The sequence below is a fragment of the Chiroxiphia lanceolata genome, chromosome 9 (genome assembly GCF_009829145.1).
Source record: "Chiroxiphia lanceolata isolate bChiLan1 chromosome 9, bChiLan1.pri, whole genome shotgun sequence".
NCBI lineage: Eukaryota > Metazoa > Chordata > Aves > Passeriformes > Pipridae > Chiroxiphia > Chiroxiphia lanceolata.
In genome coordinates this window covers 9514277-9525871 of record NC_045645.1, presented here as the reverse complement: position 1 = coordinate 9525871, position 11595 = coordinate 9514277, and the positions used below count along the sequence as shown (strand labels likewise).

Here is an 11595-nt window from a genome sequence, read left to right as displayed (position 1 = left end):
TAACAAAGCCTCAGAAACCCTAGGCAGGCAGTGGGAGCTGGGGCAGGATCTGGCCGGCCGTGGCTCCAGCTTCCCCAGACCGGAGCCAGTCCTGGCTGGGTGCCCCAGAGCTCCAGCTCTCCCAGGAGCTGGTTTTTCCATCCCTTCCCAGCTCCTGCGGCTTCACCTTGTGGCAGGCAGTGCATAGAGCTGCCAGGAGTGATAAAATGGCTGTCCCCCAAATTTATGGAGTTTATCTGTGAATAACTCTTGGAGGTGAAGCGGCCGTTGAGCCAGGGAGGAGGAAGTCTTTACTTCTGGATAAACTCTCCCAGGAGCAATGCAGGGCAGACAGGAGCCCAGACTCAGCCCCAGGGACCAGCATGGATGTGCCCTGTGCCCCCCAGCCCCCACAGCTCACAGGGATGGAGCATTGCTGGGGTGAGCTCCCTGCTTGCCCACGCCAGGGGAAGCTGAAGGCTTGTTTCCCATCCACAGCGTGTTTATTAGGAGCTAAGTCATGAAGAGGCTTTGGCACATTTCAGTCGCTCCCATGGAGCATGTTTAGCACAGCAGAGATCGCTGCTTCTTCCAACAGCACGTGCATGCCCGGGATTTCCATGCTGGCCAGGCACTGCACCCCATGCTCTGTTCCCATGCCAATCTTTATTCCCTCTCCAAAAATGGGTTGTATCAATAGGCTGTGGAGCAGCACCCTGATTCCTGAGGAAGCACAGATGAGGCTGAGCGGGCTGGAGACTCCCCCTCATCCCCCCTCCCCACTCTGCTGCAGTAACATCCATCCTAAGTTTCTGAGCCTCTTCTAATTTTGGAGGCCGTTAGCAAAGCAGGCGCTGTTGCAGCCAAAGGAGGCTGCCAATGTTTCCTTTAAAAGCTGCTTTCACTCCTAAGGACTCTTCTAGATGGTTTGCTTTTAATAGCAGGCTGCAGGGTGCAACGCCCAGCTCGTGGCCAGGGCTCTCCTTGGAGCAAGAGACTGGGTGGCATTGGAAGCAAGACTGGGGACGTGCAGGGAGCCAAACGCATCCTTCATGGGCCACGGCCATGCACACAGGCATCCTCTTCCCAGTTCAGACCAGCAAAGATCCTCACCTCCTTGCAGAGCTGATCCCACCATAGCCCATTCCTCCTTTCCCTCACCAGCTCTTGGAGAAATCTTTATGGCAGAGGGGCCGAGTTCAGCCCCTAATTGTGGTAATAGCTCAGGGGAGAAGGAAAGGCCAGAAGAAGGAGAAGTGGGAGGCAGCAAGGTTAGTGCACTGGTAGGTGTGAGTGCTTTGAAAAACCCAATTGCTGCTTCAGTATAACCAGATTCGGGAAAATGAAGCTGAAGTGTGAAAAATGAAAGTGAAAAGATAGGAACCAACCCACGGCTATTTATTCTAAAAATACTGACCTAAATACTTAAGCGCACATATAAAAGTAGTTGTCTTTGCTGATTTCCTTTATGAGAGTCTCCTGGTTTGGTTATTATTTCGCTCAGAAGCCAGAAAATGAGAATTTTCAGAGACATGGAGATAGTGTGCTAGCCTGGCACTCCAAAAGACTGCTGTATGCCCAAATGTCATCTGAAAGCCCAGCTTTGAAATTCATTCATTAAGCTAATGAGGTCCTGTGGTGAGCAGCCCACGACTCTGCTGATCGGAACAAGAGAGGCTCCAGATGGGTCGTGTGTGATGGCTCTTGTGTTTCTCTCTGGGTGCAATGATGGCAGCGGCCATGGGTACACTGTGGGCACAGCAAAGCCCCCAGAAGAGATTTGGGAGCAGAGGGAGGCACTGGGGCAGTGGCCTTGGCACAAAGCATTCCTTAGTTTGTGGCACGGGCAGAGCTGGGCTACAGTTCGCATCTGGGCTACAGTTCCCATCTGGGCTGTTGTACACATCTGGGCTGTGGTTCACATCTGGGCTGTTGCTCCCCCCGGGTTGTTGTTGCAGGCAGTCACCAGCCCCTGCCCCCTCCCCACTCATCTGGAAGCAACCAGGGTCAGGATTCAGGGAGGCTGTCAGGAGACTGAGCACTGAGCCTGGCTTACTGCAAAACTCCCCAGGACCAGTGAGCCAGCCCACACAGCAGGGCCATCTCAGAGGAGCATCACTGTCCTGCAGGCTGCCCACTGATTAGGTATTTTGGGGTTTTCCACATGCCTGGAGAAGTCTGGGCCAAGTACTGGGGTGGATGGCAAGGGAAGCCCAGGTACAGAGATCCCTGCGCAGTCACAGCCCCCGATGCGGCACTGTGACCTGCTCTGCATGACCTTCCTAGGGAAGATTATGGAAGTGCATTACAGATGGAGGCAAAACGGATGGAGGAGAGGGCAGGAGTGCTGGGTCAGCAAGTTGTGCAGGCTAAACGCAAGCAGTGAGTGCTCAGAGGGAGAAGGAAGAGACCGCGCTTAAAACAGTAAAGGTAAAAGCTGGAGGGGGGGTGGAGGGGGAAGTGGCTCCCTGCCCAAAGGTCAGTGGGGGGAGCCGGTCACAAAGTGAAGGTGCAAGTCAGGAAAACATAGGCTGGATAAAATGGGTTGGGTTGTGGGTTTGGGGGGGGAGTTGTTGAGTTACGAGAAGGGGTGCTCAGTGCAGTGTAGGGAGCAGGGAAGGGGGTGTGTTCCATGGCCTGGGGGTGAGTCTGTTTACTGCAGCATCCTACAGTCAATGGCATGGATGAGCACCAGCTAGGTCCCCTTGCTGCCTGCCGGGAAGTGAGGTGGCCACTCATGGCTGGGTATGTGAGCAGAGCCAGGGCAAGGCCTCCAAGCAGCAAGAACTGGGTTTGAAACCTCAGAGGATGTTGCAGAGGAGAATGTTCCAGAGGAGGCTGGATCCAATGGCAGCTGCTGCCTGGGAAGCCTCTCCTCCAGCCCTGAGGTCCCTCTTCCTCCCACAAAGCTCCTGGGAGACGGGAAGGAAACCCTCATGGGCAGCAGAGCCAGTTGGACCACAGCTCACCCTGCAGCAGCTTTTTACCTAAAATAATGCTGCTAAAATAAGTACCCGAACTGCCACCTTGCTCACAGCAGATTTGCAGTCCACGTGCACCTGGCACCCATCCACTCCAGTGTGGGAGCACCCGTGGGGCCAGTGGCAGCAAGAGGGAAGGTCTGCTCCAAAACCCAAGGTCACCCTCTTCAGAGGCACTCTGGCCTGTTGCAGGGCGCTGGCGAGGGTGGCTGTCCCAAGGCACTGCTGGCGGCACATATCAGGCGGAGACAGATGGAAGAGGTGACAGATAAAGGACTCAGCCCAGAGAAGAAACAGGAGAGATAAGACCCAAAGGCACTGCCCCGCAAAGCAAGGAGGCTCAAAACCACACCCAGCAGAGCTGGATTTAGATCCCATAATGCCAACTGGGTGCCTGCTTCCCACCTAAACCCCTCCTTGCCGAGGGCAGGGGGTAAGGAAACCCCTGATGTTGAACTGCAGATGGTGTGGTGGGGTTTCTGTCTGGCTCTAGAGACAGCTGACAACTGCTGCCATCCTGGTGAGGCTGCGACCCTTCGCTTGAGAATGGCTGACATGGGGAACAGCCACCCCTGTAGGATGATGAGAAAACCCCAAGATAGGCACCATCCTATTGTCTGTAGGGTCTGCAGCACGCACAGCTATGCTGGGACCCCTGGGAGAGTCCCTGCTACTCCACTGCCATGGGAGACCTATGGGCAGCACTTTTATGTAACCACCCCCCTGCAGCACTCTCACCTCATGCCAGTGCTCTGCTTGGCCATGTAGTGGCAGACAGAGTTCAGCCACATGGAAGGAGCAGGGTCAGACATGGACAACACCACATGGCAATGTCAGCAGCATTGCTAGGAGCCAGGCTGGGTGTTATCACTGTGCAGGACCACAGCTCCTGTGTGCTGGTTTGCTTGGGGAGGGGATATTTCATCGCAAAATGTCCCTTGCAGTGAGATGTGGACTAGCTGCAAAGGAGGTGAGAACCAGGAGGACCAGACTCACCCAAAGTGGCTGGCAATGGCAGGAGGTGGGCAGAGGTGACACTTTTCCAGGGCGATGGGGTGACCAGGGTCTGACATCCTGGGTTTTGCCTTTGCCCCATTCCTCAGAAGTCCAATTGCACCTTGGAGCGTAAGTTTGGGGCTTGCAAGTTGTCTGTGCTCCTCAGACAGGGAAGTCCTGCTCCTTGGATTTTATCTCTGGTGCTTTCTCCCTTTGAGCCTTCGACCTCTATTTGTCTCCTCTGCAATGACAGGAGCCCACAGAGTTAAAGTCCCAGGACTCCCAGCTCTGGGAATGCAGCATGGTGTCCTAGCCTTCCCCAGGGAAAGCCCAGGAGCCGTGTCCCACAAGGGTGCTCCTGCTTGGCACTTTGCAGTGCCTGCCCCCAGCTGAGGTTGGTGCAGGAATTGCTAGTGAGGAATTGGAGACACCGCGCAGGGAGCTGCTGGGGAATAGCTGCCATGCTTTACATTCACAGCCCATCTATTTTGCAATAACTTCACCATGATGTTCCCACGTAGACAAGCCTAAGCTAGCATAGATAATGAAATGGGTTAAAGGAGACAGGCGGAGGGAGAGGAGAGGAGCCAGCAACTGGTAGTAAATCAGGGAGAGAACAGGGTTACTTTAAATTCAAGGTCTTGGTGGCAGGGCGAGTTTGGTTTATGCCGAGAGGCACGGGGTTTAGAGGATGAGACACAGTTGGGGAAGACAGAAGTGTCTCCTTGGTGGGGCCACCAACCTGTGTCCCCCATCACCCCCTATCTTGCTCCTCCTCATCTCCCCATGGGTGTGGGATTAAATCACTGGGATTAAGCACAGCCAGGAGCACCCATTCTGGGTGGTAAAGAGTAGTCAGAGAATCCTGAAGGAGCTGCCAGCCTGGCAGGGCAGGCAGTGGGCTCTGCTCCACAGGGGAAAGATCTTGCAGGTCCCCATCAGCTCATGGTCAGGGCCTGGGGGACCCAGCCACCAAGACTTTGGCACGGGTGTCGAGGCAGTCCAAACAAGCTAATTAAATCCTGCTCTGCTTAATCAGAGCCATTGAGCACCAGTCAGAAGAAATTAATCCCATGTTTTATTAGATGCTGTTTGAAGTCGCGTTTGGCACCTCATCCTCGGTTCTCATCTCCTTCTGGGGAAGGAAGAAGGACATCTGCGGAGAAGAGCGAGGGTGCAGCAGATGGCAGCGGGGATGATTCAGGGGCTTGAGGAAGGAGCTGTGACTCCAGTGGCATCCCTGGGGGGGGATGAGACACCTCTCCCTGCATCCCACAGCCCACCCCCTCCCCACGGCTGAGAGTCTGTGAGCCAGGCAGGCATCCCAAAAATACGTGTTCCTCTGCATTGCATGCTAATGGCTCTGCACGATAGGTCCCACCGCAATTAAAGCTCACAGAGCATTAATATGCAACGTGGAGAGGCCACTCTTCCCACAGCTACTCCCTCCCAAACCTGTCCTTCCTGCTGCACATCCCTGCCCAGTGGGAGCCTGCCCACGGGGATCCCACAGCAGTCCCAGCGGAGCCGCTGGCAGCAGAGAGTGAATTTAAGCCTTCCCCTCGCTGTGCCCAGGGGATGCTGCCTTTTTCCCCTGGCACCCGGCACCTTCTCCTGCCTGCAGGCTCAGCGGAGGGGGGTCTGTTGGGTACCTGGCTGCGGGTGGGTGCTGTGCAATGTGGCCCTGGCATAGGAGACACCCTGGCAGCTGGGAGAAATCCACAGGCAGGTGGTTAAAACAACCAGCTGGGCACTTGGTTTGGGGTTTTTAATGACTTCTGGTGCCTTAATTGGTGCAACCCAGGAAAAATTCCTGACGAAGAGAAAGTCTGGCCAAGTAAGGTAGCTCACAAATTGCCCTCCAAGCCTTGGGAGTGCTCAGTAGCCTTGGTACATCCTCCTGCAACTCGGCTAGACGGAGCTGCTGGCTTTGGGTGTGGGGATTTATTTTTTTCCTAAATTTCCTGTCATAACTTGCGTTAAAACTTTGCAGAGCCATTTAATTGCGTTCTGCGGTGGTGATGATATGAAATTAGTCTCCCTTCTGATCTTTAGCTAAGTTGGTCCAAAGCACCGGCTCATAATTTGCTCTAATCATCAGGTCGTGGAAGATGCAAAGGCAGGGCTGGTACCCGGTGAATTCACATGGGCCAGGAGTTTCTGCCCTTGCCATGCCAGCATTTGGCAGCTGGCAGGTCAGGCTCTGGCACCCTGGGATGGCAATATTGATATTTTCTTTTTGTGCCACTAAGGGAAGTTTTTCATCAACTTCTCTTGGCCATTTCCTTTAGCAGCAGCCAAGAACTATTGCTGGACCACGGGAAAGGAGGGAGTGCCGAGGTGGCTTCCCATACCCTGGGCTGCTCCCTCTGAACATCCTGGAGACATCCTCTCCTTCTGGCTGGAGACCTGCAATCAGACTGTTGAAGGCAGGGATCCCATCTCCCACTGCTTCATGTCCCAAACTATCCCAAGGTAGTGGCTGAGTTTTGTCTACTCATCTATCCCAGAACATCAATGAGTTAGAAGAAAACAAGCTCCTAATGAACAGGAACAGGGCAGGGCAATATTCTGGGCACAGAGAGCCTTTTTCTGCCAAGGGCATGGCGCCCATCATTCCAGTGGCATTAGTGCTTTCCACCTCCATGCAAGAGGTACAGGATATCAGGGTATTATTTTTAACCGGGGATATTTAGTGGACCTCTCACGTGCTGTTGGAGGGTCAGATTTATCCCATAACCTCAATCCCATGGGACGCTCCTGGTTATTTTTGAACCCATCAGAGCAGCAGAGGAGCAGAGGGATGAGAAGGCTTGAGAGACACAAAGTCTGGGGTTTGTCTGGCCTGTCCCTCTGGTCCGTGCATGGAACAAAACGCTCCTGCTTTGTCATCACCCCCCACCCTGCAAACCAGAACCCATGTGAAGCCCCAGCTTCTCCCTTTCCACTGAGACGATCTTGGACGCCTGGAAGTTCTGATCCCTTTCGACCTACCGCATTGCAAGACTGGTTTGTTTTTTTTTTTACCCTTCGTTCAATTTAAACCTGACTGTGGAGCGAGTTTGGCCCTGCTCAGGCAGGTCCCAGTGGCCGTGAACATTCCCACGGGGCGCCACAGCGCTGCTGCCGCCGCAGGAGTCACTCCCACGCCCCACGGCTCCCCACGCCGCCGCCCCAAGCCTTGCAGGGAGTACATGGACCTGCTCAGACTCAAGATCTCCAATGTTTTGAGTGTAAACTCATGATTTTAGCAGTGGCTAACTCATCACACAACCCCTACCAAGCGCACAGCCACCGTCCCTGCTGGATTTTGTTCAGCAGTCGTTTTGGAGGCGGAGGTGGGGCCGGGGCAGGGGGAAAAGAGATGTTTGCAGCCTTTATTTTTGTGCTGCTCCAACATCCGTTCCCGTGGGCACTGCCACCCGAGACCGGTTGGTTCGGTGGGCTCCTGGAGAAACACGTTGGTGGGGCGAGGGGCGCCAGCTCTGACTCCTAAATTGGGGGTACCTCAGGACAACAGCGTGACTTTGCCAAGCCCCCGGCCAGAGGCAGAAGGGCTCCCCACAGCCCACCCTGCGGAACCCCCGCCCAAATCAGGGCACCACCCAGCCCCGAGGGGGTGGCTTTTAAGGGCAGCGAAGCAGACAGGAGCTGTGACCGGAGCTGGCAGCCGAGGCTCCGCTCAGGGCTCCGGGCGCGCCTGCCCCGAGGTGACCGCCCGCAGCGCGAGGTTGGGGGTGCCCGGCGCCGGGCGGGACCTGCCGGGGCCGGGCCGGAGGGGAGGGGTACGAGGCGACGTGCCCAGCCCCCGGCCCCCTCCCGGCGGGTCCCGCCCGGCGCCGCGGAGCGGCAGCGCCCGCCCGGCCGCACCGGCGCTTCCCCCCCTCACCCCCCGACGGGCGGTTTCAAGTCCCCCCTTCCGAGGTCTCCGCGGCGCCCAACCAATCAGCACGCGCTGCGCGCCGCGTCCCGCCGCCTTAAAGCGCCCCGGCGCCGCTCCGCGCTGGGGTAGCGGTGCCGCCCGCGGGCCGAGCCAGGAGGACTTTAGGACCGCGGCGCCGCCCGCCCTCCCCGCCGCGGGAGGCCGCCCACCGCCTCCGGAGCGGGGCGTGTCGCGGCGCGGCCCCGCCCCGGCCGGGCGGCGATTGGCGGGCGCGAGCGCCCGTCGGCGGCGGGGGCGGCGCCCGGTGCGGCCACGTTCGGGTGCGCGGCCAGCGGCGCGTTGGGCGCAGCGAGCGGCGGCGGGCGCGGGGCGATGGGGGCGCGGCGGCGGCCGGCGCTCTGACAGCCCCCGGCGCTCCCTCGGCGGCGGGCGCAGCGGCTCCGGCGGCGGCGGCAGCGGCAGCAGCGGCGGCGGCTCGCGGCGGCCGCCCCTATCCTGCTCGGCGCGGACCATGTTCGCCAAAGGGAAGGGCTCGGCGGTGCCCTCGGACGGGCAGGCGCGGGAGAAGTAAGCGCGGCGGCGGCGGTGGCGGCAGGGGGAGCGGGGCGGCGGCGGGGTGGCTTTGTGCGGGGCGGGAGCGGGGCGCCTCCTCCTCCTCCCCCGACCCGCCGCTCGGCTGTTGCAGGCTGGCGCTGTACGTCTACGAGTACCTGCTGCACGTCGGCGCCCAGAAGTCTGCGCAGACCTTCCTGTCCGAGGTGAGCCCCGCCGCCCCCCGCGCCCTTTGTGCGCCGCCGCACGCCCGCCCTCCATCTTGCGCGGGGCGGCGGCGGCGCCGGGGGGTCGCCGCGCGTGGGGGGCCCACGCCCACCCGCGACCACCCCCCACCCACACCGCTCCCCGCAACCCACCCACCCACCTTTCCCCCCCCCGCCTTCCTCTCTCCCGCAGATCCGGTGGGAGAAGAACATCACGCTGGGCGAGCCCCCCGGCTTCCTGCACTCCTGGTGGTGGTAAGTGCGGGGGGGCCGATGCGGGTGCCCCGTCGCGGGTGGGAGCGGCCCGCGGGGGTGGGGGGCTGCCCGCCGGGGGCGCGGGGCCCCGCGGGGTGCAGCCCCGGCGATGGCGTGAGTCAGCAGCACAGCGGCGGCTCGGCGAGCCCCGAACCGCCCCGGCTCCCGTTCCCCGCGGGGCGTCGAGGCGCGGCGGAGCCACCCTCGGCCCCGCGGGAGCGGCGGGCAGGGCTCCCGCCGGAGCGCTGCCGGGCCAGCCGCAGGGACCGCGCTGTGCCGGTGCCACTGGGGCGCCCGGGGGAGCAGGGCTGGGCGGCAGCACTGCTGAGAGCGTGGGAGAAGTCCCTGAAGTCCCGCGGGGGTTAGCCCTTCGAGGAGTTAGCCCTTCAAGGTGTTACCTCTTACAGGCTAGTTTTGCCTCTCAGAACACCCATCATCCCACTTGCTGATGGTCAGGTCTGAGCAGTGTGGAACTCAGATGCACAGCTGGGTCCGGCTGAGGTCCCATCCCAGCCGTGGGTCCCTTGGGGTGGGAAGCCGCTCACCTCTGCTGACCCCCCACCCGGGTGCCTAGTCCCTGATGAGTAACTGCTCCTCTCCTGGCTCTCTCTCCACCACGCAGCGTGTTTTGGGACCTGTACTGCGCAGCTCCCGAAAGGCGAGACACTTGTGAACATTCGAGTGAAGCCAAAGCCTTTCATGACTACGTGAGTAACAAGTTTCTAATCCTCGCGGTAATTATGGCGTTGGGGAGCTCCGGCGCACTGAGAGCCAACCTAACGTAACCGACTGGCAAAAACCATGGGGTTTTTTTAACCAGCAGTGCTCTGATTTGACTGAACAGTATTTCATAATGTTGCAATTATGTAAATGAGCTCAGATACTTATCTTAAGCACTTAAAGGCATTTGGGTAGTGGTAGAATTAAGAAGTTTTGCCTAGCAATGGACAGCAAAGCGTTTATAGGGGGTCGATGGTGGGATTCGTGCTGAGGACACCTCAGTGGTGAGATGTTTCATGCTGAGGTCACCCCGGAGGGTGGGCGGGGGTTGGATTTTGGTGGGGAGGAACAGGGGGATTCCCCGGACTGCTGTTGAATGCCCCAGTTAATATCTCCCTGCCTTTGGCAAGGCTGGGGGCTTCCTTGGTTGTCTGAGTCCTCCTTTGATCCCAGCAATGTAGAGGTGTTGGCTTGGTTGTAGGTGGGGTTGCAGACCCCCTTGGTTGATTGTTGTGCATGTTGGCTCTCTGTGGTTTGGGTTGTTCTCTGCAGAGGTGGTAGCCTGAACCAGGGATGGATGATGCTTCTGGGGTGGGATGCTGGAACTGAGGTGTCTCCCAGAAAGACACCCCTTGGCAAGGGTGCATGGCATGTCTGCTCCAGGGGGCGATGGGTGGGCTGCCCACTCCCGTCCTGCATTTGTCGCCCACATCTGCAGCGTCGGGAAGAATGTGCATCAAAGGATTAGTCACCTGGCTGTGGGCTTGGACCCCAGTCAAGTGAGTTTAAACCTTGTAGCAGGAGCTGGTTTTGTCTGCTCCGGGGAGACTATGGTATGGAAACCATTTTTCCTCCCTTCCCAAGTTTCTCGTTGCCTCAACATGCCTGGGTTGGGATGTGTGAGGGTTTGCTGGCGAGCACCACCGGGCGAGTGTCTCGGGGACCTCCACAGCATTCCTGCGGGCTGGTGCCCTGGTTGCCCTGGGGCAGGCAGTGCCAGGCTGCTGGAGGGCCTTGGCTGGCTGCTGAGGTGCCTTTCCTCTCTGCCCATCCTGCTGGGTCATGGGGGACGTGGGTCTGGGTATTTGCTAGGTGGGGTTTGTCCGTCTGTCCGTCCCTCCCCGTGGCCATTCTCTGCATTGCTTGTTTTTACTGGGTCGGATTAAGATGGTGAACTTCTGAACTGAGGGTCAGAGCTGACAACCGGCAGCAGATCTAGCAGTGCTTTGCTCTGTGTGAGTAGCTGCTCTCTTTCTAGGTGTTTTGGGCCAAATTCTGGGGGTTTGGGGAGCCTGGATGGGACTGCAGGCTCATCAGGAGCAAAGCAAAGGTAGATCTTTGGGCAGCAAAGCCACAGGTGAAGATGACATTAGCAAGCAAGTCATGGTAATGCTCCATTCACAGCAGCCTCCTCATCATGTCTGAGGATTTAGTGTATTTAGAGAAATTAATCTTTTTTTAGCTTGGTAATAATTCTAACAATAGGCCTGAGTGCATTAGATGATTCGCATAAACTTCTTTAATACACGTTGCTTTAAGCTTACAGTAAATAGACACAATCCTGATTGTTTTTAATTCTCGGTGTAATGCAGTTTTGTAACAGTCCCAAGTGCTTTACCTTTTGGGCTTTACGGCAAAGACTTCTAAGAAGATTTTCACTCTCCTGTGCCTTGGCTTGGTGGCACTGGGTTGGTTTCCCCAGGCATATTTTGACCACAGGACAGGGGTTGTGCTTCTCCTGCCTGGCGTGGCCGGTGGTAGATGCTCATGGCACAGTCAGTCCCTCTCTGAGGAGCGGTGTTTTCCCGGCACAGCGTGTACTTTACAGGGCGAGGGACCTACCTGGCCAAAACTTAAATATTGACCAAAGAACCAAACGATAACCGTGGGAGCGTGAATAGCACCTTGTTTCCCTTCAGCTTCCAGGGCAGGCTGCTGGTCCCGGTGAGCATGGTGGCCGGCCTTGCCGATGGTTGCTGGGGCTGGAATGCTGGTCTTTATCAAGCACCAAACCCAGCGACCC

General features: G+C 58.0%; 1 protein-coding gene across 1 annotated transcript in view; it reads left to right on the top strand.

Moving 5' to 3' along the window:
* Positions 1-8135: 8135 nt before the first annotated feature.
* Positions 8136-11595, top strand: part of SSBP3 (single stranded DNA binding protein 3) — a 55348-nt gene continuing 51888 nt past the window's right edge. The window contains 4 exon segments of the mRNA XM_032696580.1: positions 8136-8406; positions 8525-8597; positions 8791-8852; positions 9475-9559. Coding sequence (XP_032552471.1) covers positions 8351-8406; positions 8525-8597; positions 8791-8852; positions 9475-9559 — 276 coding nt within the window. The 5' untranslated portion in view covers positions 8136-8350.